This window comes from Python bivittatus, unplaced genomic scaffold (assembly GCF_059951505.1).
Source record: "Python bivittatus isolate LINGU-HERP-01145 unplaced genomic scaffold, Pbiv_v1 ctg000080_np1212, whole genome shotgun sequence".
Lineage (NCBI taxonomy): Eukaryota > Metazoa > Chordata > Lepidosauria > Squamata > Pythonidae > Python > Python bivittatus.
Genome location: NW_028277035.1, coordinates 51,680,611 through 51,708,523, shown reverse-complemented (window position 1 = coordinate 51,708,523; position 27,913 = coordinate 51,680,611). Strand labels below are relative to the sequence as shown.

At 39.4% G+C, this 27,913-nt stretch overlaps 1 protein-coding gene across 3 annotated transcripts; it reads left to right on the top strand.

Moving 5' to 3' along the window:
• Positions 1-9: 9 nt before the first annotated feature.
• NEK4 (NIMA related kinase 4) lies at positions 10-27,908 on the top strand. Of its 3 annotated transcripts, none has more exons than XM_088134069.1 (15): positions 10-238; positions 2,391-2,657; positions 3,003-3,200; positions 4,114-4,221; positions 7,077-7,231; positions 11,085-11,214; positions 12,617-13,018; positions 15,259-15,414; positions 16,781-16,915; positions 17,224-17,290; positions 18,552-18,661; positions 21,867-21,952; positions 23,503-23,702; positions 24,050-24,183; positions 25,184-27,908. In XM_088134069.1, exons 1-15 carry the CDS (start codon positions 146-148, stop codon positions 25,274-25,276), a joined length of 2,334 nt encoding a protein of 777 aa, XP_087990195.1. In that variant the 5' UTR covers positions 10-145; the 3' UTR covers positions 25,277-27,908. The 3 variants fall into 3 exon arrangements, with proteins under 3 accessions (XP_087990195.1, XP_087990196.1, XP_087990194.1); XM_088134068.1 differs by having other exon boundaries at positions 11-238; positions 21,864-21,952; XM_088134070.1 differs by lacking the exon at positions 4,114-4,221 and having other exon boundaries at positions 21,864-21,952.
• Positions 27,909-27,913: the final 5 nt, after the last annotated feature.

Below are 27,913 nucleotides of genomic sequence, written 5' to 3'. Positions count from 1 at the left end.
GAAATGGTGCTCTCTATGGCACCCGGAGGCTTTGTTGATCTCTATGGCATCGGCAGCAGCGTCCTCGCAGTGGGTGGATGGGGGTTGTTGTAGCCCCCCCACTCCCGGCTCTCAACGGGCGACTTGATAGCAGGGTCGTGTGAAGATGCCCCTGGGCGAATACACCTTCGTGCGGACCGTGGGGAAGGGCAGCTACGGGGAAGTGAGTCTGGTGCAGCACCGACATGATGGCAAACAGGTAAGGGGGGCTGGGGAAGGGGTTGGTTGTGAGAGGGACTCCGCCGCTGGCCCCGGGACGCGTGTGGCGGGGAGTGGGGGCACAACGTGAACTCATTTTCGCTCGCCCTCTCCCTCCCTCTCTGGAGGCGCGCAGGTTGGCGATGTAGTACAGTGGCCAGTGCGAGTCGCTGGTTGCTTTTGCTCTCCGACCAAAGGGGAATTCAAAAATAACTGAGCGCCAGAAAGTGGCAGCTTTCCCTCTGCAACAGGTATTATTCCGTGTGGCAGTAGGAGAGGCCGTCCTTTCCTCCTTCTGTTTTGAAATTCAGAATCGAGGATGTCCCGGTCTTTTGTCGGTTGATTCTGCTTTCGATCTACAGTACTCCCCTTTTCCTTCTTCATCATCCAGCTCTTCAACGGATTTATCCTAGGAAGAAGAGTGATTCTTTCCAAATTCCGTAATTTTTCTGTTGACCCCAAAACCTTTCTTTTTCTTGCAGGAGTAGCTTTTGATCAGGGATATTAGGAAAGGTGTCTTTAGACTACACCTAAATTAAAACTTACTTACATTTTAAATATCTGAAAATCATGATATTGATTTTCATGTCATGAAAATGTCATGACATGATAATTTTTATTTTGTATATAAAATATGTCATGATAATTTTTATTTTGTATCACTTTAATATATTAAAGGAGAAGAAATAAAAAGTGCAAAAGCAGTCCATAATTCTTGATATAATGAGTTCCAAGATTTTGATAACCGATTAAACAATTCACTTACATTTTTAAAACCTTACTGATTTCTGGTCTTTATAACACCAGATTAACAGACGTATTAAAGGAAAAAAAGGCAATAGTGAGACAACCCCTTATTATATGCATTAAGTATCCCCTTATCAATTTTACACTTCCAACTTTAAGGTTGAGAGGCAACCCTTTTAAAATATATGCTGGGGTGTCCAGTAACCAGAAAAAAAAGTTGAACTACATTTCAAACTGCATTTGAGAATTGTCTACCTGTATATTCTGATTCTAGAGTATTTTTTAAAACAAGGATACCAAATTTAGTTCAGGAGATTTTCAAACAAATGAGGCTTAATTTCTAAAATGCTGAACCCAGGGAATAAAACATTATTTGGGTTTTAAATGTTGCCTGGGGGTAGTAGAAGGTTGGATATGGCCTAATGCAGTGTTGTCCAAACTTGGCCACTTTAAGATGAGTGGACTTCAACTCCCAGAATTCCCTAGCCAGCATGGCTGGCTGGGGAATTCTGGGAGTTGAAGTCCACTCATTTTAAAGTGGCCAAGTTTGGACAACAGTGGCCTAATGCATTAAGTGCAGTATGAATTAGATGAAGATTCTGTAGATCAGTAGACATGCCATTCTAGGATTTGGGACACAGCTTGTACTTTTTCTGAAGAAGCAGAGTTGCAGTTTGGAGATGTTCTTGGATCTATTATTGCTCCCTAGAGAACATATGGCTGTTTTGGACAAGGTGTGCCTTTGGCTAGCATACTAACTGAACACTTCCCTTGAAAGGCAAATCTAACCATGCACTTATGGTCCTAGAGTCACATTTATTTTAAGGTGTTGTATTTTCTACTTGAAAAAGATAATGTGCTTTCCTTGAAAAGTGTATAGAAACTTCAGCTGGTGGAAATGCTATAGCTAGACTTCTGTCGGGGTGGATAGATCATTTATATTATAATTTAAAGTTGATACCAACTGTCCAGCATAGTGAGTTAATAAGGAGTAGTTTTTAAATGCTGAAAGCAAGAGAATCCAAACAAATGCATTTTTACCTTTATATAAAAAATGAGGTTTTTGTTTCTTCCCTTTTCATATTTCTGTGTTTCATATGGTCATTCTTAGCTAAGGATCATCTGTAGTGTACATGAGTGATCAGGCTACCTTGCCATCGCTTTTTATAAAGTGCCAGATTTATCTGCTGCTTGCATCCCGCTCTCCCTCTCTCATGCTTGTTGCTTTCCAGGTGGGAGGGTGTTTGTTTTAAACAATTAATCTTCTTTCTCTGTTGGTAGTTTTAATACCATTAGTAAAGTTTCTATAAAATAGCCCCATGTGGTTGATCTTTAGATTTCTCCAGTTCTTCCATTTACAGTGATCTACTTTTTTTAAAAGATAAGCCTTCTTTCTTTTTCTTCAGTACGTTATCAAAAGGCTGAACCTTAAACACGCCTCAAGCCGTGAGAGAAAAGCAGCAGAGCAGGAAGCCCAGCTGTTGTCCCAGTTGAAGCATCCTAATATAGTCACCTATAGAGAGTCCTGGGAAGGTGATGATGGCCTGCTTTACATTGTCATGGGCTTCTGTGAAGGAGGGGACCTATATCACAAACTGAAAGAGCAGAAAGGGCAACTTCTGCCAGAAACGCAAGTAGTGGAGTGGCTTGTTCAGATTGCTATGGCACTGCAGGTAACCGATTTCCCATTACCAGGCAATTCTGATATCTTTGAATTTTAACATGAATCGATTTTAGCCATTTTATGTATTGCTCCTTTCTATGGATATTTTTAATGAGCCTAGAAAATAATGAATATAGTCTTCTTGATCTACTTTTTATCATTTTATTAATATTTACAGAGTCAACAAAACTGTGATTGGTAATAACGGTTACACAGCTTGATAGATTTATTTAATATATCCCCCTTCCCCTGCAAGGACCTCATAGTCTATGAAATAATTGTATTTCTTTCATGGAGCATTTCAGTGAGATAAACATGATATGTAATTTGTGAATTCCATTATTTTATTTTTCAGTATTTGCACGAGAAGCACATTCTGCATAGAGATCTCAAAACTCAAAATGTTTTCCTGACACGTTCTAATATTATCAAAGTGGGAGATCTGGGAATAGCCAGAGTGTTGGAAAATCAACATGATATGGCTAGTACTCTGATTGGCACCCCTTATTATATGAGCCCTGAGTTGTTCTCTAGCAAGCCTTACAACTACAAGGTAAAGTATACCATATGAACTAATAATGAACTTAATATTTGGGTATCTATCCTCATGTAACCACACTGCATTATCCTTGAGATGAGGTATTGCCAGTTAAACACACCATGTATGGGCTGCCAGTGTTCAGATAGCCAATAGATGGCAGCAAAGAGCCAGTAGTCTGTATTTGCTATCTTCTAGGGTTGTCTGGATTTTTGCAGATATTTGCAGATTTTTGTCTATTAATAGTGAAATTACAGACTTATAGCAGAACAAGAAAATCTTTACAGAGGCAAAACAGAGACATCCCCCAAAGGCAGAAACTGCTAAGGAAATTTAACATGCATAGTGAATCTAGAATGCTGATTGTCTCTTGAAGGGAAAAGAAAAAAACGTTGGATAGGATGAATGGGATGGGCTATTCTGGAAGAAGGAGTGGTTGATTGTCTGAAAGGCTGAATGCTCCATATTACAACATTTTGAAACATGCCCTACTTGTTAATTCCTAGTGAGTCGTCCTGATGTTCTTCCTTTCCTCCTCCCTGCAAGTTATTTCAAACATATCTATCATGATTCTGTGAGAAAAAATTACATTATTTTCATAATTCCACTGCATTATGATAAAAAAATGATTTCATCTATAAGTAGATTAGAGGGAACAAAAATAGGCAATTTCACAACTTGGAATGGGAACCATGTCAGAAGGCTGCATTGTCTTCTCCAGATAGATTTCTTTTTCTTGCATAACTTTTAACAGCAATTTCTAGTAAAACGTATACTTTGATCTGTTTGCTACACAAGAGGGCAGATTGAGATATTTGATTTATGGGGCGCGTATGATCTGGATTGTGGAGGCAATTTGTATCTCATTTGATTTTATTCTGATGGCTTTAAAAAAAATCCACTACTTGTGCTTTGTTTGCTTTTACAGTCTGATGTTTGGGCTTTGGGATGCTGTGCATATGAAATGGCCACCTTGAAGCATGCTTTCAATGCTAAAGACATGAATTCCTTGGTTTATCGAATTATTGAAGGAAAGGTACATTTTCTGCCTAATATTTACTAGGCTTCCTTCACATAGGAGAATTTCCAACTTCTTGTGTGCTGGAGACATGGAGAATAGAGACACTTGCAAGTCCTACTGAAATATGTGCTACTAAATAGGGGAAATGCTATCCTTTTTAATGAAGAATTTCAAGAATTTCCCCAATACCAAATTAGTAACAAGTGTTGAGTAAATTTGATAAATGTTGCTTTCTGTGTGTTAGGATAAAACTCACTTGTCTGGTATGATAAATGTGGCATCATAAATAGCAATTTATTTGAAAAGCAATTTATTTTAAGGAACTACTAGTATTATATGTTGTTTAGGTTTTCGAGTATATAACTAATCTCATGGTCACATCCATTAAATTCCATGACTAGCAACTTTGGGTATAGCTCAGGAAAACTGATCTTCCCACATTTTCTCTCAGGTTCCCTAGCAATTGTACAGGTAGTTCTCAGTTAACAGCGGTAAGTGGGACTGGAATTTCCATTGCTAAGCAATGCAGCTGTAAAGCACAATCTCATGTGACTTCATCACTTAGCGACGGCAATCCCACCACTTCCGTTGCTGCCATTAAGGATTGCGAGTCATCATGCAAGGATCGCAGGTTGTTAAGCGAGTACCTCCTCGCAACTTCCTGCTGGCTTCCAACAAGCAAAGTCAGTGGGGAAGCCAGCAGGAAGTTGCAAGTCCCAGGCAGCTTCCAAGCAGGCTGGTGGGCAGGTAAGTGGATGCTGCTCGGTGCAGGAGGGGCCGGTGCGGCATGGTGCGAGCGTGGCGGGACTTGGAATGGCTGCTGCAGGGTATGTGAGGGGCTGGCACGGCGTGAATGCAGTGAGGCTTAGGGTGGTTGCTGCAGGCTGCGGGAGGTTGTGCAAGGGGCTGGTGAGGCACATTGTGGGTGTGGAGGGGCTGGGGGTGGCTGCTGCAGGCTGGGGGTGATTTACCCAAGCGACATGCGACCTTCCCTGCCAACATCTCTGTTGACTTTGCTCCTGGGAAGCTGGCAGGGAAGGTTACAAATGGTGATCATACGACCACAGGACGCTGCAACTGTCATGAATGTGAGCTGGTTGTCAGGAGCCCAGATCGTGATCACGTGACCGTGGGGGTGCTAGGATGGCTGCTACCACTCGTTCAGCACCGTTGTAACTTTCAGCAGTTGGTGAATGAGTGGTCGTTAATTGAAGACTACCTATATTTGGTTTGTCATCTGATCAGAAGCTATAAGCAACCAGCTCTGCATTTGTTTAGTGTAGTTGGATAGCAGTTATATTTGGCTGCCATCCCCATGCCATATATCTTACTCTGCCATGTTCTTTTTTCAAAACTTCACATTAAAACATTGAGTGTTATTCTAACTGAAGACAGCAGCATCCAAATGCCATAATGACTTATTTTTATTAATTAATTCATTCAATTTATATAGACACCCATTTCACATATGTGACTCTAGGTAGCTTACAATAAAATAAATACAATACATAAAATACACAATATAAAAATAAAAACACATAGCAGCCAAGCACCATAAAAACAGCCATCAGCAAAACCAAGAGACCAGTTCCATCACACACCTGGGGCCCCAAGTCTGAGCATCAAACCAAGTTTTCAGAGCCTTATGAAAAGCCAACAGGGCCAAGGCCAGTCTGATTTCAGGTGGAATGATGTTCCACAGGGTAGGTGCCATAGAAAAAAAGCCTCTCCTTCTGGGCCCCGCCTGTTGACACTCCTTAGCCGATGGGACCCAGAGCATGCCCCTCTGACCAGACTGGGTAGGATGGGTAGAAACAGTTGGGGAGAGACGGTCCTACAAGTAACAGAGACCCAAGCCATGAATGGTTTTAAAGTGCTACCAGCACTTTGAATTGCACTCAGAAGAACACTGGAAGCCAATGCAGTTTGCAAAGCAATGGTATCCCATGTGCCGAGTAACCAATACCATTCACTGTCCATGCCACAACCAAATTCTGCACCAGCTGAAGCTTCCAAATGTTCTTCAAGGGCAGCCCCATGGGGGAGTGGGGGGGGGGGAGAGAGAAAGAAAAGACTTCATATTCTACCACGTTTACATTTGTACCTTGAATGGTGAATGGCCCTGTACAGAAATGATACCTACTTAGATGTACAAGTTGGAAATGGCTGAGATATTTCTGCCTGCCATACTCAGGTTGGATTATATGTGTGGCAGTCTTATCATGCACAATGGTTGAAGAATTGGTAGGAGCAACCACCTTGGTTTGCTTTGCAAAGCTGGCTACTGCTAACTTCTCTTGTGAGGGTGGGCAGCATTGTGATCTAGAAAATGACATTTAAATGCAAGTGCTCTTCCTGCTTCAGTAGTTGCAACATGTCATTTATAAATGGGACTCTTCTCTTTGAGCTATGATGTAACCTAGAAAAGAAGGAAAGAAGCAAAGCAGGAGCAGGCTGTTGGCAAGAAAAAAAGCAGCAGTAGTTCATGTGCATATGACAGAAGCAACAAACATCAAAGGACGCTGTAGGACACTGTTTGGATTGCCTGAAAATTGAGTATACCTTGACAGCAAGCCAAATTCACACTGGGAATATATTTCTCCTAAGGCTTCAGCTGAGTGGCAACCAGTGATCTATTACCAACTGGGTTTCTTATTAGAGGTTTAGAAGGTTCCAGCCGATTGTAACGTTTCTTGGTGATAATGGTTGCAGCAGCCTGTTAGAGGTTCTAGGCCTACTTTTCAGGCTCTTTCAGAAGGGTGTTCCCAGAGCTTTGGTTATTCATGCATAGTAAGAGGGGAAAATGTTATGAAGAAATGCCTTAAACTCATAAAAATGTTCTTGTTCTGTTCTTTTTCTTCTTTTAACAGTTGCCACCAATGCCAAAAGATTATAGCATTCAGTTGAAAGAACTGATAAGAACAATGCTTAGTAAAAAGCCAGAGGAGAGACCAAGTGTCAGGAGCATATTGAGGCAACCATATATCAAGCAACAAATCTCTCTGTTTTTGGAAGCTACAAAAGCGTAAGAGAAGTTTAAATGCAAAATAATTTGAAGCAAGGTGTTTAGTGTTATCGCTGGTGTTATGCCATCCTGAGGTTCATACACTGGATTCAATAATGGATTCTTGAGACAGGGTTGACTTGGAAACCCAGCCCATCTTTATTATACATACACATAGAACAAAGAAACACTTAGTAAACCTTTGGGTTAGTTTCACATTGTAACCCAAACCATAGCTCCCTTTATATTAGTTGGTAGCCACCAAACCTCCCCTTCATGGATCACTGCCTTGTCGTGGCGAAGGGGCTTGCGTAACTCAGTGAAGCCATGAGCTATACCGTGCAGGGCCACCCAAGACGGACAGGTCATGACAGAGAGTTCTGACAAAATGTGGTCCACTGGAGAAGGAAATGGCAACCCACTCCAGTATCCTTGCCAAGAAAACCCCATGGACAATGTTAAAAGGCTAAAAGATATGACGCCGGAAGATGAGCCCCTCAGGTCGGAAGGTGTCCAATATGCTACTGGGGAAGAGCGGAGGGCATTTCCAAGTAGCTCCAGAAAGAGTGAAGCGGCTGGGCCAAAGCCGAAAGGACGTTCAGCTGTGGATGTATCTGGAAGCGAAAAGAAGGTCCGATGCTGTAAAGAACAATATTGTATAGGTACCTGGAATGTAAGATCTATGAACCAAGGCAAGCTGGATGTGGTCAAACATGAGATGACAAGATTGAACGTCGACATCTTGGGAATCAGCGAACTGAAATGGACGGGAATGGGTGAATTTAATTCGGGTGACCATTATATCTACTACTGTGGGCAAGAAACCCTTAGAAGAAATGGAGTTGCACTCATAGTGAATAAGAGAGTGGGAAAGGCAGTAATGGGGTACAACCTCAAAAACGACAGAATGATCTCAGTGCGTATCCAAGGCAAACCATTCAATATCACAGTCATCCAAGTCTATGCCCCAACCACTGATGCTGAAGAAGCTGAAGTTGACCGCTTCTGTGAAGACCTACAACACCTTCTAGAACTAGCACCAAAAAAAGATGTCCTTTTCATCATAGGGGATTGGAATGCTAAAGTAGGAAGTCAAGGAGTAATCGAAATAACAGGCAAATTTGGCCTTGGAGTACAAAATGAAGCAGGGCAAAGGCTAATAGAGTTCTGTCAAGAGAACAAGCTAGTCATAGCAAACACTCTTTTCCAACAACACAAGAGACGACTCTACACATGGACATCACCAGATGGTCAATACCGAAACCAGATTGATTATATACTTTGCAGCCAAAGATGGAGAAGCTCTATACAGACAGCAAAAACAAGACCAGGAGCTGACTGTGGCTCAGATCATGAGCTTCTTACTGCAAAATTTAGGCTTAAATTGAAGAATGTAGGGAAAACCACTAGACCACTCAGGTATGACTTAGATCATATTCCTTGTGAGTACACAGTGAAGGTGATGAATAGATTTAGAGGATTAGATTTGGTAGACAGAGTGCCTGAAGAACTATGGACGGAGGTCCGTAACATTGTACAGGAGGCAGCAACTAAAACCATCCCAAAGAAAAAGAAATGCAAGAAAGCAAAATGGCTGTCTGATGAGGCTTTACAAATAGCTGTGGAAAGAAGGAATGCGAAAAGCAAGGGTGAAAGGGAAAGATATAAGCAACTGAATGCAGATTTCCAGAGAATAGCCAGGAGAGATAAGAAGGCCTTCTTAAATGAACAATGCAAAGAAATTGAGGAAAACAATAGAATGGGGAAGACTAGAGATCTCTTCAAGAAAATTGGAGATATGAAAGGAACGTTTAGTGCAAAGATGGGCATGATAAAGGACAAAAAGGCAGGGACCTAACAGAAGCAGAAGAGATTAAGAAGAGGTGGCAAGAATACACAGAAGAACTATACAAGAAAGATCTTAATGTCCCTGATGTCCACGCTGGTGTGATCACTGACCTTGAGCCAGACATCCTAGAGAGTGAAGTCAAGTGGGCCTTAGGAAGCATTGCTAACAACAAAGCTAGTGGAGATGACAGGATTCCAGCTGAGTTATTTAAAATACTAAAAGATGATGGTGTTAAAGTGCTGCACTCAATATGCCAGCAAGTTTGGAAAACGCAACAGTGGCCACGGGATTGGAAAAGGTCAGTTTACGTTCCAATTCCAAAGAAGGGCAATGCCAAAGAATGCTCAAACTATCGCACAATTGCACTCATTTCACATGCTAGCAAGGTTATGCTCAAAATCCTACAAGCTAGGCTTCAGCAATATATGAACCGAGAACTACCGGATGTACAAGCTGGGTTTCGAAGAGGCAGAGGAACTAGAGATCAAATCGCCAACATTCGCTGGATCATGGAGAAAGCATGAGAGTTCCAGAAAAATATCTACTTCTGCTTCATTGACTATGCAAAAGCCTTTGATTGTGTGGATCACAACAAACTGTGGCAAATTCTTAAAGAGATGGGAATACCAGACCACCTTACCTGTCTCCTGAGAAATCTGTATGCGGGCCAAGAAGCAACAGTTAGAACCGGTCATGGAACAACCGATTGGTTCAAAATAGGGAAAGGTGTACGACAAGGCTGTATACTGTCACCCTGCTTATTTAACCTATATGCAGAGTACATCATGAGAAATGCCAGGCTGGAAGAATCACAAGCCGGAATTAAGATTGCAGGGAGAATCATCAACAACCTCAGATATGCGGACGATACCACCCTAATGGCAGAAAGTGAAGAAGAACTAAAGAGCCTCTTGATGAGGGTGAAAGAGGAGAGTGCAAAAGCTGGCTTGAAACTCAACATTAAAAAAACTAAGATCATGGCATCTGGACCCATCAATTCCTGGCAAATAGAAGGGGTAGAAATGGAAGCAGTAACAGACTTCATTTATTTGGGCTCCAAGATCACCGCAGACGGAGACTGCAGCCATGAAATTAAAAGACGCTTGCTCCTTGGGAGGAAAGCTATGGCAAGCCTAGATAGCATATTAAAAAGCAGAGACGTCACCTTGCCGACAAAGATCCGCATAGTCAAAGCTATGGTTTTCCCAGTAGTAATGTATGGCTGTGAGAGCTGGACCATAAAAAAGGCCGAGCGCCGAAGAATTGATGCCTTTGAACTGTGGTGCTGGAGAAGACTCTTAAGAGTTCCCTGGACTGCTAGGAGGTCAAACCAGTCAATCTTAAAGGAAATCAACCCTGATTGCTCATTGGAAGGATCGATAATGAAGCTCAAGCTCAGATATTTTGGCCACCTAATGCGAAGAGAGATCTCTTTGGAGAAGACCCTGATGCTGGGAAAGATTGAAGGCAAAAGGAGAAGAGGACGGCAGAGGATGAGATGGTTAGATAGCATCACTGAAGCAATGAGCATGAAACTGACCAAACTCAGGGAGGCAGTGAAGGACAGGAAGGCCTGGCGAAATATGGTTCATGGGGTCACGAAGAGTCGGACACGACTTAACGACTAAACAACAACAACAAGCCACCAAACCTGATTCTTGCCCCTGTGGAACCTTTGGCCACTCAGGTGGAGTTGTTCTTCATATATTAGGCATCATTCATAGGAAGGGAAACTTAGTTTACGTTTGGCTGCTCTTGAGATGCTGGACTTGAGATCCCCTGTTGATCTAACCAACACATTCTTGTAAGGGGCTAATTAAAGCATATTTCATGAATGTTTATGACTTGAGAAGCAGTCTGGCTATCTAAAATAATATACATGTTGCTGCACATGCCATACTTCAGAAAAAGTAAATCTGTACATAGAGATCTGAGAAAACTGTATGTTTTACCAAAAAGTACTGTTTAAAAAATGTTTGCATTTTGTAAATCTGGTAACATTTATATCTTGCTTTTTCCTTAAAGAAAAACATCTAAAAATCATAAAAAAATATCTGAACCCAAACCTCCAGGATCTTCAGAGAAAGCTGAATTAAAGAATGAAAATATAACACCTCAGAAGCTTCCTAATGAACTTTCAAAGAAGTCCAATGGGGTAAGTTATTATTTTAGCTCTGAGGCCAGACTGAGACAGAAAAAAAGGCCATGGTCAGATTTGATAAAATACAAAATTGTTGCAAATTTTGTTTCAAATTAAGGAGAAAGAGTACCAATTAATTCTTAATGCTTCCATCTGTTTCTTTTTCCATAATGATACATATTTCAGCTATATTCAACTGGAGATGCACAATCATTGGCCCCTAAAGTGTTGGGAATTACCGAACCTACAGAAATTGCCACTGAATTGTAATTTTTCATGTCATGGAAGAAAACTGTAATCCATGGAGACTAATGAATTAACTGCTTCAGTTTAAAATAAATTTAGATTTTGCTCAGTTACTAGTCAGTTCCTTTTCCTGTGTTGCCCATTGTTTGGGGTGCAGTGCCTGGCATGCCACTCAAAAGCGAAGTTAATCTCTTGTTCCTCGCAAAGTTGTGTACCTCTGTAAGGCACAGTCTGCTCAAGAATAGTAGGACTAATCCTTGGAGAGCCCAGAAAGGAGTAGAAAATAGAACAGCTATTTTTTACAATACATGTTACAATATTTTATTTGTAGCCAGAATGGTATCTGATGATTTCCTTTATGGGAGTATGGAAAACTCCTTGATGTAAATATTAAATTCTATAAAGAACTGATGTTTAAAAAACTAAACAGTAACTTTGGTGGCAACAATGGTCATAAAATAACTATAGCTATGCTGGGTTGGAGGGTGGGGGTGGGGAAGCAACATAAAAGAAAAAGTTGGACATACCTTTAATTGTAGCTTCATGGCAACCAGAGTCAGACCCCCTAGTGATGCTCTGGGAACACAGGGAGAGAGGTGGACTTAATTGGTAATTCCAATGTATCCTTCATGCCTGAAGTTCCCATACCTGCCCCATCACAACATATAGTTACACTGATACTACTATATAAGAATAATAAGCTGGAATGCCATCTCCCATCTTTTGCATGTTTGGTCAGGAAACTGATTAAGGTCTTGGACCTACATAAATTGATGGTCTTGGACCTACATAGATCTTGGACCTACATAGCCTTCAGAGCAGCCTGTAAATAAGGAGAGGGTAACCCATTTCTGGACCAACTAAGGCCATTGCAAGGAATACGAAACAGACCAACAGCCTGGTTTCTATATGATTGACCTAGTCCATCATCTTCTGTGCCCCTCCTATATGACCAAGAGGTCATTTTCTTTGTTGTTGGATAAGCCACTCCTGCATTATACAATTCCAGTAAGACATGGCGTGTCCTTCCCCAGTCTTCACTCCATTACATGCAAAATCTCATGGCTGGATCAAGTCAGATAAAAGTAAATCACTGTACTCTTATGTTTACTTGTAAAATAATCTGGTTTAATAGAATTGGTGACATAATTCTACTTTTTAAAAATTATAGAGTGAAGATAAATGTTTAATCAACAATAAAACATTTGAAGTTTCTTCTTCAAATAAACTAGCACCTGAATCTGAAAAAAGTGCAAGCAAAAATGGTTTGAACAGCTTAAATGTCTCTTTGGCAACAATGAGCAAAGTCGATATAGTTATTGTTCCACTGGAAAAGAGAAACTCTACAGCCAAACAGTTAGCAGAAGATAAAGAATCTGGAAATGTACATATTCCCAATGAAACAGAGTCTGAAAGAGCAAGAAATGGTCCAGAATTTAAGGAAGAAAGTTTACTGAAAATGACAAAGCCTTGCCAGAAAACTGGAAATGTAGATACTAAGGAGACAGACTATGGTGATGATACTACAAAAGTTCTGCAACCTACTTCAGAGATTCCATGTGCAAGCAATAAAGTAATTGTTTTCTTTTTCATATATATATATGTATATGTATATATGTTTATGAATCAATTAGAAGGTGTAAATCTGTTGAAAATATGACTGAACTCTTTGAAATACTGGTATCTGCTGCTCCAACAATTACTGGTGCTAAGCTTGTGTCATGAACTGGTTCTGGACGTGGGTTTATCCTGTGCTTTTAGTTGACCTTGCTATGTTGGAACAGCTCCTTTTCTTCAGATAAAGCAATGCAGATTTCTTCTACAGCACAAAAGTGCTTGAGGAAGATGGAACTGTGGACATATTGATGTTTTGCTAGTCTTGGATTTTTTATGATTAATTGTTAATGTATTAATGCTGCTTAATAGTATATATTAATTATGCTCATTGGTAGGGATTTATATTTTTTAGAAATTTATTGCTATACAATATGTTGGCAGAATGAAAATATCATCATCATCATCATCATCATCATCTTGCAAATTGTGCATTCACCTAGCCCATAGCATCTCTTCCAGTTAGACTCTTTTCCTACTCAACCTCATAGACTTTTTGCTGAAAAGTCCATTATTTTGTCTTGGATTTCCCTTCCCAAATCTACATCAGCATTTAATTTCTCTCATTTAATTTCTCTCATTTCTATTATTGATAACATTTTTGAGAAAGTGATAGCTATTTTTCGAGGCAAAACAATTGGCCTGCACCATTTGTTTACATTTAGAGGGCTGTTAAATGAATACATATGCACTCATTTTAGTGTAGTTATAGATATTCAGATCTAAAAATCTCTGAGCCTGTTTTGTGATCTGATTTTGGGGCTTAGAGCTATTTAGGTTGATAAGGACCTCTACATAGCTTTTCTAAAACAGGCACACTGAATTTGAATTACTAATTTAGGCATATAAATATTACCAGGATTATAAGGAGTTATTTTAAACATTTTCAAGTGTTTGGGTTACCTGTTACAATAGTGTAGCGAGGTTGGGAAGAGGAAACCACAAGAGGAAGAGGGATGCAAGGAGGTTCTGTTTTTACCATAAGGAGGAAAAAAAAGATTCAGTTGATAATATATTCTTGATAGTATTTTTGCAGATGTGTTTTTCTGCATCTAGATGAGGTACCCAGATCTTGGAAGATTTGTTGGAATTAATCAGAAGTAAGGTAGAGTAGAACATACATCTACATAATTTTCTTGGCAACGTTACAAAAAGAGTTTACCATTGTCCTCTTCCAGGGTAGTTTGTCATTTTTTTACTTCCTAGTTTAGCCTTAAGTAGAGTGGTACCTCGGGTCACGAACGCTTCTGTTCACGACCAATTCAGGTCACGAACAGCACCGTTTGCAAAATTTTGCTTCCGTCCACGAACTCCGCATCGGGTGACGAACAGGATCCGCGGCCATTTTCCCTGCCATGACACGTGGTCGTGGCTTCCTGTAGGGAGGGGGACTCTCCCTTCAAGCAATAACCGCCTCCCCACCCGCCTTCCTGTCCTCCACGCCAGAAGTCGCCTCGAGCAAGGTTAGCGTTCTCTCTCTTCGTACTGCACTGTACTGTATTTTGTTTCATATTTTTGTGGTTTTAAAAAAAAATACATATAGTTCAGAACGGATTAACCTTAATTACATTGAACCTTATGGGAAAATTTGATTTGGGACGCGACCAAAATCGGTTGGCGACCAAATTCGGAGGGGTCAGAACGGATTAACCGTATTTACATTGAACTTTATGGAAAAATTTGATTCAGGTTGCGACCAATTCGGGTCGCGACCAGAGTCGCGGAACGAATTAAGTTCGTGACCCGAGGTACCACTGTAAATGGTATTACTGGCTGTTTCTTTGGCCTCCAGCTATTGTGTTTAGTGCCTATCTAGTTAGTTCTTTTTCTCCCTTCAGTAATGGAGATGTTGCTCTTTTCTAACATTTATATCACATTCTATTTAATATTATAATAATGAGTATTAATGAAAATACAGCAAACTCTCTTTCCAGAGTCTGGACTCTACTGAGAAACTGCTAGTACCAATTGTTTCTATAGAAATTTTGGTAAGCATTTGAATGTTATGGTCTGCAACACTAGTATAATTATGTCAGTGATTTATTTTAAATAAAGTGACAGGATTTTCTTGCAAACTGAATCTAATTTTGGTTAAGATAAAAAATAATTTTGGCTTCCTATTAACACTTTCGAAGTGTACGTACTTGATTCTGGAAAGCATGAATTCAAGTATTGTAAAGTGTGTATATATATTTGTAGAATGAAGCCTCCTGTGGAAACTCAGGAGAAGCTAAAGATATCATTCCACCCATAAGCACTCCTTGTTTTCGGCCTCAAGGATCGATTCATGAGCCTTCCTTGTCACGACAGCGACGACAGAAGAAGCAGGAGCAATCTGAGATCTGCTTGGACAAGGTAAAGATTGAGAGAAAAATCTAAGGTGATATCCTTGAGAATGAAGTAACTTTAGTGCTCCACAAAAGAACTACAGAAACAAGGGGGAACATTGAGTGATTTGACTGAATTTGAAGATCTTGTAATGCATAATACTGAACACATATTAGGTACAATCTATAAATTACTACTGAAGTAAGATTCAGAATCTGAACAGATTCAGAATCTGTGATTAAATGGATGCAGAACTTAACACAGTTATAGAAATATAAGAGCGTGAATTTCAGTGGAAGAAAAAAATTACTTTGAACATCATGCATAAAGAAAATTGGAATAAGACGCTCTACTGTTGGAACATTATTCCAGACTTAGTTGATAAAATGAATAATTCTTTTTCTAAAAAATGCTGGAAATGTAATGAACATGTTGGATCATTTTTTCATATGTGGTAGCAATGTAAAGTCTAACAATACTGGAAAATTATTCATAGTAGAGTGGAACAAATTTTGAAGATTGTAAACTGAGATATTCTTTCTAAATTTCACTAAACCTTCAACATTCACTGAATTAGCATTGTTAATGGCTAAAAGGATTTTATATGCTGTCTACTGGAAAAGATTGCTGATTCCTTCTTTGGAAGAATGGCTCATTGAATTGTGAGAGTATGCTTCCATGTCAGGAATAACTTCCTACATAAAAAGTAAATCTGATGCAGAATATAATTCTAATTGATAACCATTGTTGGATTATAATGTTATATGGAGATTTGTTCCATATCCAAAATGTAGGTTTCTAATCTATAGAATTATTATACCTTAATTTGATCTATAACTTTCAGTATTGATCTAATGTATTGTTTATTGCTTATAGTATTGTTAGTGATTTGTGCTGTGTTAACCAAGTACATTCAATTTAAAGTTCAGTAAAAAACCTTAATTTTATAGGTTGGCACATTTCAGTGTACAAGCTGAACTAGCAGTAATTGTTAGCTTGTAGCATACACTGTAAAGAACTAAATGACAGAACATCTGCCTTTACTGCATTGAGAAATGCATGATGTGCTGTCTAGATGTATGGCACTGTTTTATCTGTGTGAAAAATGAAATGAAGTGCTATTTGAATATTAACAGTAATAAGTTGGGAACTGAACCTTATCCATGGCTGGATAACCTGTGGTGTTCCAGATGTTTCTGAAATATTGCTAGGAACAGTCTGCGTTGGCCAAGTCGGATAGGGTTGCTGAAGGCTGATATTCAGCGCTTTCTAGACAATCACCAGCCCCATCTTTGTAGAATCCTTCCGTGGATTCTTGGGGGATTGCAACTCTTATACTGTACTTGTTTCTTTGGAAGAAACCTTTTATGAAGATGCTGTTTCTCCTGTTAAGATTGCAGCATTTGGTCCTCGACAACTGTCCTCTTTTCCTGATGTGAATGTAAAGACAAAAGAAGTTAACACAGACCAGCAGCATGCTGCAAAAGTTCTGAAAAAGTCAAAAAGCATTGAAGTAGAAAATTCCAAGGTTTGTGCCAGATATCTTTATGTACAACTGATTTGTGTTCTTTGTTAGAAATTACTCAATTAGAATAGTATCATTTATATGCTAATTTGATGTTACATTGCCAGAACTGTGTAGAACTATTTAAGATGGGATTGCAAAGCAATAGAGCAGTGGAATTCTTTCCCAGAGTGGCTTCATCAGTCTTGTATAATAAATGAGGAGATATACCTAATGACCTATCACTTAGTTGTACAATTTTAGTTTATTTTAAAAAGGTGTATCATTGCCATATATAATCAATGACAAGATTACATTTGCTCCTTTCAAAGCATCGGCCATTATCAGCTCGAGAAAGGAGGAGATTAAAGCAATCCCAAGAAGACATGCTTCCTTCTGGTAATAGTTTTCTTTGCCTTTTTCCCTTTAAATATTACTACTTAATTACTTATATGCATACATACACACACCTTATCTATGACAAGTTTTCAGTAATAATTTTCCCTCAAAGGGGGCCTTACTGCAACAGTGGAAACTGTACTGTTATATCCACAGATTCATTTCTTGGCACCTCTTGGGCTCTTTCTGCCTTCTGAAATTGTTTCTTAAGGTTTCCTAATTTAACAGAAAACTTAAACTGGGAAACTGGCATGCTGCAGTCTTGGAAAATAAAAACATTGGGTTGTTGCAGCTCAATGTTTTTAAAAGATTCACAGCTGCCAAGAGAAAAATGGCACCCGGAGAAGTGGGAAGGAGCATCCTTGAGTCTAAACATGTGGCAGGGAATATATCTTCTTGCATAAAGAGGGTGGGGAGCGACAAGACAATCTCTTGTTTCTGCTGTGTTTTTCCTGAATGTGCCATGTATCTGTGTTAATTCATTTGTTTCATCTTGGTCCTGTATTTTGCCTCTCTGTGAGCTTCATCAGTTTGCCTTCTGTAAAGGGAATGTTCTGTTGTATTACAATGAGGGGAGGGACACAAGATGGGGACTCTGATTTCATCTCTGCCTTGTACTTTTAGTTTCCTGGCTACATTACCTATTAGCCTTCTTAATCTGCTGACTGTGAAATGAGCATTGCTTTAAACAATGAGTTGGTATTTTTGAGCTGTTGTCTTTAGTAATGAAGTTTTTGACAAATTCCTTTTTGCCTTATCAGTTTGCTTTCTGGGAAATGCATGCTTTGTGGCTGGCCACAATGATCATATCACTACTGCGTGAACTAGAAACTAAACTTTCCCTTCATGACAGTTGGAAAAATATCAATAGGGAGGAAGGGGTTAAGCTGTAATGTTTAAAGTATTGGACTGAAGGGACCCCGATTCAAATCTCCCTTCAGCCATGGAAGCTTATAAAGTGACTTTGAGCTAGTCAATCTTTTTCAGCCCAACCTACCTCTGAGAGTTGCTATAGGAAAAAAAAAAGGATTGTAAACTGCTTTGAATTCCTGAAGGAAAGGCAGGACATAAATCTCATACATGAATGAATGAATGAATGAATGAATGAATGAATGAATGAATGAATGAATGAATGAATGTTAAACTGAACTAAAGAAAGGCCTATTTCAGTTGTCAGGCTTTTGATCTTGCTTTCATAATTAGTCCATGTACTAAGTAAAATAAGGATAAACTATACATACTTTTAATTGGTCCTTTTCAGGGCCTTCTGTAAGACGAGCATCTTATAATGCACCAGCAGAAACAAAACTTGCAAGGGAAGACAGTTGTATTCAGATTGCTCAGTTTATCTCAGAACCCAGCACTGATAAGGTGAGTAGTTGTCATATGTTAAGTATATCTAAAAGCAATTTACAGTATTGCAGAATATTAAAAAAAAGGATGTGCCTGCCATCCATACACGGGATTTCTACTGTTTAGATTATTATATCTACATAGGGATACTTATGAAGAGAGAAGATTATATTAGGAAATCTTACTGCCATTTTTTTATTCGCAGAGGCAGGGCATCCTAAAGTGGATATCTCCTTCCCACTCAGTCTGAAGACAGGGCTTAGAATTGTTCTAACGCAGGTTCCTTTTGGGGGGATAGTATTTTCCCAGTTCCAAGCAAGAGCATCAACCCCCAGCAACATGGCAATGTCCATCCTCACATCTTGCTACAAAATATCATTCATTCTGCAGGCATCAAACCACTGATCATGAGCTGCATCCACTCACAACCTCTTATGGGTCTATAACTGCTCCTCCAGAGTCAGATGGCCCAGGTACTAGTGGAGACAGAAACTGGCAGCATTGGACATCCAAATCCTTCACTGAAAGAATAGAAGTGCTGGAGTTGTTCAGCTGGCTCTGCCACCTAATCTAGCTCCCTGAAAGACATGTGCCATTCCACATGCTAGAGACTCCTGGGGTTCACCATGAATTCATTATTGGGCCATGGCCTCATTGGATTGAGCCCACTCCACAGACCATGCACCCCAGGGGAAGGTGGGAAACATCATCTTGAGGTTCTCCACCTGGGATGGTGCTCGGGAAGGGGACAGGAGGAAGCAGAATGGATCCTGGATCCCCATTCCCCTCTCCTCCTCTTCCTCAGATGCTTCCTTTCCATACCCCACTGAAGAGACCAAAGACTAAATTAACACTGCAGAATGAAAAATCATGCCACCAAGTAAGAGAAAGATACTTGGCCCCTCCCTTATGTGGCATATGACTCAGAATCCATCAGGACCACTCAGATGAGGAAGAGGATTTGCCAGAAAGCAGACTTTCCTGAACTACTCAAGAATGCCTGCAAGATTCTGCAATCCAACCTATGGATCTCCTGTTGGACCTGCTGGTGGAAGATATATTCCCAATGATTAATAATTCCATATGTGCTGCCTGTTTCATGAGGCATTGAATAAGGTCTTTAAGTTTGATGGGTGGGTCTGGGTGTAGTGAAGGGTAGCACTAATTATAAAGGCCATAAACTACCTTCAGGGCATGTAGGCTATCAAACAAGTCCCAAGATGTGACAGACATTCTAGCTCCTCCTCCATATTCTTCACTATTCTCCCCCCAAAAACACTGGATCTGAAGCAAGTGAGCCACCTGACCAAGTACCATGTTCCAGAAGGAAAATCTGATAGCCATAATAACATATCTCCAGAAAAGAATGTCCTGGCCATACTTGAACTTCACATCCCTTTCCATCCATCACATAGAAGATTCCTGAGATTTGAATACCAGGGTAACCAGTGCTTACACAAGGCCTTCCCATTCAGCCTGTTATCAGCTTCCAGAGTATTCATGAAGATAATGGTGACTGTTACAGCTCACTTTAGATCTTGGATGACTTACTGATCTGAATCCCATCATTCAAACAAGGAAGAAAGATAGCTGGATCATGATACAAACCCTTGAAGATCTGGGGTTCCTGAATAACAAAGAGAAGAGGACTCTTCAACCAGATCACAAACCTACAACACCCGGGCACAATTCTGAAACAAAAAAGGATCTGGTCTTCCTATTAGAGGAGAGAAAGGAGGCACCATCGAGGACTAATCACACCAGCTCTTTGAATCAGTAGTCCAGATTCCATGATTCTTGTCAGTCTCAACACTTGTACAGATTCAGTATCACAGGTGAGATTCCACTCATGCCTCCTGCAATGGACGTTTCTCCCCTTCCAGAACCTGATAGCAAAAGAGTCACAGGGATGACTAGCAATCCCTTTGAAGAGGAAGATTTGTCTCAAGTCTCTTAGAAGCTCTCTCCAATGAAATGGAGCTGTGACTCTTGTACCAGATCCAGCTTACCACAGACGCCAGCCTCAGGGGATGGGGGAGGTAGGTGCATTGTCTGGGCCAAGCAACTCAGGGAGTCTGGATAAAAGAAGCAGAAAAGTGCAATATGAACCTTTTGGAGTTGCCCGCAGCACAACCAGCTCTGAGCAAGTTCCAGTCTCTCCTAAAACTCCTGCTAATGGATGGCTACCAAAGCCAATATTAAAAGAAAGGGAGACAGTTGATGAAAGAAGCAGCCAAGCTTCTATGCTGGGTTGAAGACAATGTGCTACCTCTCATGGCAAAACATGAATCCACAACACAACTGCAGATTGGCTCAGCTAGGGACCTGGGTCTTGGTGAATGGAACCTGAATCCCAGAGCACTTGAACAAATCTCAAGCATCTCAGGAGGCCAACAGTGGACCTCTTGGTAACACCCACCAATCACAAAACTTTTATACTCAAAGTAAATTTGGTTTTCCACAGGGCCAGAAAGAGTTATTTCCTACTTTCTATCCCAAAGGGAGGAGGAATGGCATAAAAGAGATATTAGACAAATCATCAAAGAGTTATTAGACAAATCATCTACCTGAGTAGAATAGAAGAATTCAGAGCCTCACACAATCTATTTCCAACAGTTTAACCTGGGTCACAAAGTCTCAGTGGTCATAGTTTCCTGATGGATCAAACTAGCCTGCAAAAAATACAAAATAAGCCTTCACAGGAAACTGTGACTTACTATATTAGGCCTCCTGTAGGCATGAAAGCCAGCTAGGTGACTTTGGGCTAGTCACTCTCTCTCAGCCCAACCCACCTAACAGGGCTGCTATTGTTCAAAGGGCATGATCCTTGTTCTCCTTTATAGATACGAGTAACCTCCACATTGGTCAAAGCATCCTTTTGCAGGAGGGTGTTGCAGAAATAGCTCCCAGCCCAGACCTGGGGACTTTCTGATGTAGGAGATCCCCCTCAGGGAAACTCTGGTATGTCCTCTTATGGAATGCCAATAGAAACCTTCCATCATCACTGAAAACAGCTTGAATTTTGCAATGCTTTCAAGTACTGTGTTCTACAAAAGTATTTTATTAGTATTACCTAAATTGGGCTAAAATCATATCTCTCTTCTATGCAAAATGTATTTCAAAAAACAGTTCACTTAGATGTATGCAAGAGACATTTCTATCAAACTATGCCTTGTTATGTTTCTCTGTTTTCTTGCACTTGAAAATCTGTCTTCAACAGCAGAAAAGCTTAACTTGTTGCTGTACTGAAGATGAACTGAGCTCTTCTACAAGCTCCACAGAAAAATCAGATGGAGACTATAAAGAAAGGTGGGTGTTTTCTGTCTGTAGTTGCAGGTTGGTTCACAGAACATCTTAATCATATATGTGGTTTGTTTATTATATAAATATAGCTCTTGTTGTCTGTAAACCATTAGTGTATTGTATGGTCAATCCAATGATGGACATTAAACCATGATTAAACCAGTCACTGAATGCATTTGTGCATCTGTATACATGTGTGATGTTGCCATGTCCCTAGTTCAAGACCCAGTAAAACGAATTCATCAATATTGAAATTTAGGAAGCAGTGTACTGTGGTATAAAAAGCTCCTCAGTACTAGCTATTTTAAGATCTTTTGGTGTCCAAAATGAGAGTATAACCTAAAATTGCTGTCTTGAAAACAGCACACAAAAAATTAAAACTAGGAGATAATCTCTCACTCTCTCCCACTTTCTGCAAGTAAAATAACTTATATTTCAGGGAGAAAAATGTGAAGAAGAAATGTGTCGAGGAGTTCTCTGTGTAGTTTTATATAAAATTATTGTGAAAATGGATACAAATTCATAGCATTTTCATACAGATAGTTTTATTAAGAATCTCAGTAATCAGTAACTTTTGTATATTTTTCACTTTATCTTAGTCAGAAGTTGAAGCTTCCCCTCTCCCATTTAGAAAGTTTTATGAAGAGAATTTGGAAGTTCGTGGTTTTCTGCATAACAATCTCTGGCAAATATTCCTAAACCCAGTACATGTAGAGTTTATGTGCCATCTGCCTATATTGGAGTGAATTCATCCCTTTCTACTTTACTGTAGTGGCTTATTGCTCTCTTGTCAAAAAACTATGGTTCTGTGATGCCTTTGATTCTTGTCTTGCTTTCTCTTGTTCTAGCCCCCTCCCCTTCCTTCCCTCATTCTGGAGTAGGAAAAGAAAGATGAGATAGCCCTTTTGGAAATTAAGACTTAATCCATCCTTACACAGTTCTGTGTACAGTGGTACCTCGGGTCACGAACGCTTCTGTTCATGACCAATTCGGGTCACGAACAGCACCGTTCGCAAAATTTTGCTTCCGTTCGTGAACGCCAGATCAGGTGACAAACAGGATCTGCGGCCATTTTCCCTGCTGTGACACGTGGTCATGGCTTCCTGTAGGGAGGGGGACTCTCCCTCCAAGCAATAACCGCCTCCCCACCCGCCTTCCTGTCCTCCACACCAGAAGTCGCCTTGAGCAAGGTTAGCGTTCTCTCTCTTCGTGCTGTACTTTGTGTCATATTTTTGTGGTTAAAAAAAAAAATACATATGGTTCAGAACGGATTAACCGTAATTACATTGAGCCTTATGGGAAAATTTGATTCGGGTTGCAACCAAAATTGGTTGGCGACCAAATTCAGAGGGGTCAGAACAGATTAACTGTATTTACATTGAACCTTATGGGAAAATTTGATTCGGGTCGCGACCAATTTGGGTCGCGACCAGAGTCGCGGAACGAATTAAGTTTGTGAACCGAGGTACCACTGTACTAAGTTTAAATAGTTCGCCATTAAAATTCTCGGACTACGTATGTTTTGGAATATGCTGGAATCTTTTCTCCTTTTGCAGAAAAAGTAATGAGATGAATGACTTGGTACAGCTGATGACGCAAACGCTAAAAATGGATAATATTGAAAATTATTCACAATTTGCAATGCCAGGACCTGAATCACAATTCAGGCTAAATAGGAAATACAGGGACACCTTGATCTTACACAGGAAAGCAGCTGAAGAACCAGATGAATTTCAGTTTCAAGAGCTTCCTTCAGGTCTGTACATCATGCTTGAAACTGGTGATATTCAGATTAGACTTTCTGCTTTAGCGTTAACAACAGAAACATTTATTAAGTCAGAAGAAAAGCAACATATTCCTCTCCAATCCCATTTTAAAGGCACCAGTTAACATATTCCATATGCAGAAATGGTACAAGCACTAATTCTTATTATTTGGAATAGAAGGCTGATATTAAAGCAAGGAAGAAGAAAATCTGAGAACCTCCAGGGAATATTGATCTGAATTAAAATGAAAATGTTCCACTTGACCTCTGCAATTATAATTTGCTTTATCTAATTCCCAGAAATAAAACATAGAATTCATTGTATCTTATTATTTTAGATGTACTGTCTGGACCTCAGAATATTAGGAGATTGGTTGAGATTTTAAGAGCAGATGTAGTTCAAGGAATTGGAATAAAGCTGCTAGAAAAGGTGTACGATGTCATGGAGGAAGATGATGAACAGAAAAGAGAGGTATGGTTTTTTTTTTTTACAGCAAATGTGTACATTTCTTTTTGATACATTAGCATAAAGAAATGAGAATATAATTTGGGGACAGTACAGAAGTTTCAAAACAGCTAATCTGCAAATTTTCTCAGAAATACCAGCCATTTATTTGTTTTCAGAAATTCAGACTCATAAATGGTGAAAATGACTATAGCTAATCCAGATAATTCATCATTAAATCTGAGATAATTGAACTAGCTGCTTGTGATTAACTTTTATCCTGTTAAATTGTTTCTGCCTATTGTGTTGCTTCTCCCATATCTATAGGTTGATTGCAAGCAGTGAGATAAGGGTGGATCTGCCTATGATTGTTTGCCTCCTTTGTGGGCCTTTGCTTTTTGAGTAGTTCAAAATTCAACTGGGAAACAATTTTTGTTCAAGTCAAATCCAAGAATGCAAAAGAATTCCTAGAAGCCTGGTATTCTGATAGATCATCTGTTAACAGACCCACAGAAATAAACCCAGTCTACAAACTATTCCAGCATGATAGGCAGGAACAAACTAAGTTGAAACTATACAGCCAACCAAGCCAGGTAGACCGGTCAGAAACAGGCACACAAACAAAACCAACCCAAGCAAGATAGGTAGGACAAGCTGCCACACTACAAACCCAGCAAATCCCACTCCCTTGTGTCAAAGCGCTGCTGATGTTTCTTAGTTTGGCAGTGAAATGTTTGCAAGGTCAGTGAACACCAAGATCTCAACATTTCAACCCTGAGTTACACATATTCTCCACTATTACCATGTCTTAGTGTTGTTACTGAATTCAGTGTCCTGTGAATTGACTATTATTTTTAATTGTGCAATTTCCCAGATATGTGCACAAGTTAACTTTGGAATACTCTGCTGAAGAAACTGGGTTTACTGAAATCTGTGGATTTAATAAGGATCAGCTTTGCATATAATTTCTGCTTAAATGTACTACTCATGTTTGAATTACATGATAACATTTTTTCCCTCTATACAGCTATGTTTGCGAAAGCTCATGGGAGAAAAGTACACAACTTATAGCATGAAGGCCCGTCATTTAAAGTTCTTAGAAGAAAATGTGAAGCTTTGACAAATACCTCAGTTGAGCTGTTCCTTCCTAGAAGAAAGACACTCAGTTTGTAACTGGATTGATTTTTAAAATTTTCTTAAGATACAGTGACGTAGAAGATAAACCTTTTCCTGTACTGTTTCTTGTTACCTATTATAGAATGTATTTAGCTTATAAACAGCAATACATGTGTAAAGGTAAGTTTGGGTAAGTGGGATTTTTAAATACAAGCTACAAGCAACACTTTCTAATAATTCTGTCTTTTTTTAACATCTTAAATTATTTTTTGTTTCAATGTCAACAATCATTTTAAAATTGCAATCTTGCATACAGTCAAATCGATAATGCTACTGTGCTGGGATTTGCTATTTGTTAGAATATCTCTGATTTCAGCCCAAGAATAGAATTTTCACTAAAAAAAAGTAGAATAATTGGATACACTAACAAATTGTATTCAGAAAAAGGATATAGATATGTTGCACTGCTATATATATAGATATGAATATAGATACAGAAAAAGAATATAGGTATGTGTCAACATATCTCAGAACCAGTATTGTGCATGTCGATGTTAGATACATAGATTAGTACATCATTATTTTAAAAAAAAGTTTAAAATCCTGTAAGGCTTCTTATGTACTCTTCTAACAAATACACACACACACTTTATATATGAGACACACCCTTTGCAGCTGTTAACTGCTTTTGGAGTAACAGGACTGGGAAAAGCAACATAAATTGAGTGCTTAGACTATATAGCTTGAAACATAACTCTTATTATTTTAAATAAATTTTGGGTTGTTTAATTAGATCATTCAGATTTTAAGCTTCATAGAAATCAAGTAGAATGAATTGTTGCAGGCTTTGAAGTGATAGAAGAAATATTAGAAGTTCCTTCTACTAAATGTTTTCTTGCTTGATTTTTAGTTTTATGAGACCAAAATGGCAAAATCTCTGTCATAGATATTTATTTATATTGCACTGAAAAGCTAAGCATAGAACAAAAATAACAGAATATCAGTAAAATTTGAATATACAAACACAGTCAAGACATTCAAACCTAGTATCAGCCCTAGGCAACTCAAACTCTTAATGGAAACTAGGCCCTATAAAACCTACTAACAATATATAACTAATCAAATCAAGTAACATTAAATACTACACAAAATAAAATGATCACTGAGGCCAGTCCAAAAGCCACAAGTCCCAATCAGAGAAGCACCATTATTTCACCAAATGAAAAGAGTTTTAAGGCCATATTTAAAGACTAAAAAATAATTCATTACCTGACAAATAAGAGGGTGCTAATTCCAATATGTGGGACTAGGTCCTGAAAGGCCCTCAACTTTCCTGTTGGTGTAGTGGGAATAGCCAAGGAATCTGAATGAGTAGATGTAACAGTGAAGATAGGTAGGAAGCAGAACCACACTACAGTGCCCAAAAGGCCAAAATTAATATTTCATAGTGATACCTAGTCCTAATTGGTAGCCAGTGCAGGGCTCTGAGAAGACAAGAGAAAATTCAAAGGAAACTGGACTGCAGTATTTTGAACCTGAGTCAACAGAGCAAGAGTAGAAAAGGAGAGGCCTGCTAGGAAGCTACTGCAGTATCTAAAATTCCTTCCTTCCTTCCTTCCTTCCTTCCTTCCTTCCTTCCTCCCTCCCTCGCCACTTTGAATGGATTGGATCCAGGAGTTTATTCTATTGGTCACAGCATCTACTGAGCAGAATTTCTCAGGATACTCATGTTGATGAAAAGGAGCATAGATGCCATTTCAGTGCCGTCACCACATCCCCAATAATCCAGAAAATCTAATGGTACAGAGCAGATTTCCAGAAGACTACAGGAAAAAAGGGTGAAAATTCTGCCATTGTCCATTCTGCCAATGGCATCATGCTGCCAGATCAGAAGTTTCTCCAAGGGGAAGGAGCTGTTGCGTCCCCAAAAGATAGTTGTTATACAAACACAGCCATTATCTCATTAAACTTTTCTCCAAAGCCTGGAAAACAGGGAGTTATTATCTTTGTTCTTCATATTTTTTAAGGCATGCAGTAATACAATTTAAAAGCAACAAATGCTTTGCCAGTTCACAGAATACCAGCATTTATCATGGAGTAAATGATTATGGGTTACAGTTCAGATGCAGTAAAAGTATGTATGAATAATGGGGGGTAGGGAAAGCAGAAGAGTGCTGTCAGAACGAAATTAAATACAAAAGTCATAAACATGACACAAAAGCAAAATGGTTACAGCATCAAACATTGAAAACAATCATTCTGGCCTGATAAAATTAATCTACACATGCACTAGTAATCTTGGTCCAAGCCATAGGTGACAAAATTGAATTGCTATGTCAAATGTAATTTGGCGGCTTCATGCTGGAGTTTCTTTTGAAGTTCATTCATTCAAGGAAGGTCACTGTAAATAAGGTCAATTAGTTTGAGAAGTTGAAAGTTTTGCCACTGTATTTTTAGATACTACTGTGATTTCTGATGCTGTGATTTGTGTCCATTTATTCTCACTGATCACAATTGATAATTGCCACGTGTGTTCATGAGTCTGTAATCTGGAACTCTGGATCATCCATGATGCATCTGTTAAAGTGAACTGTAATCCATGAAATCTCATCCCTTAATAAATGCTAATCGTTAAAGTGCC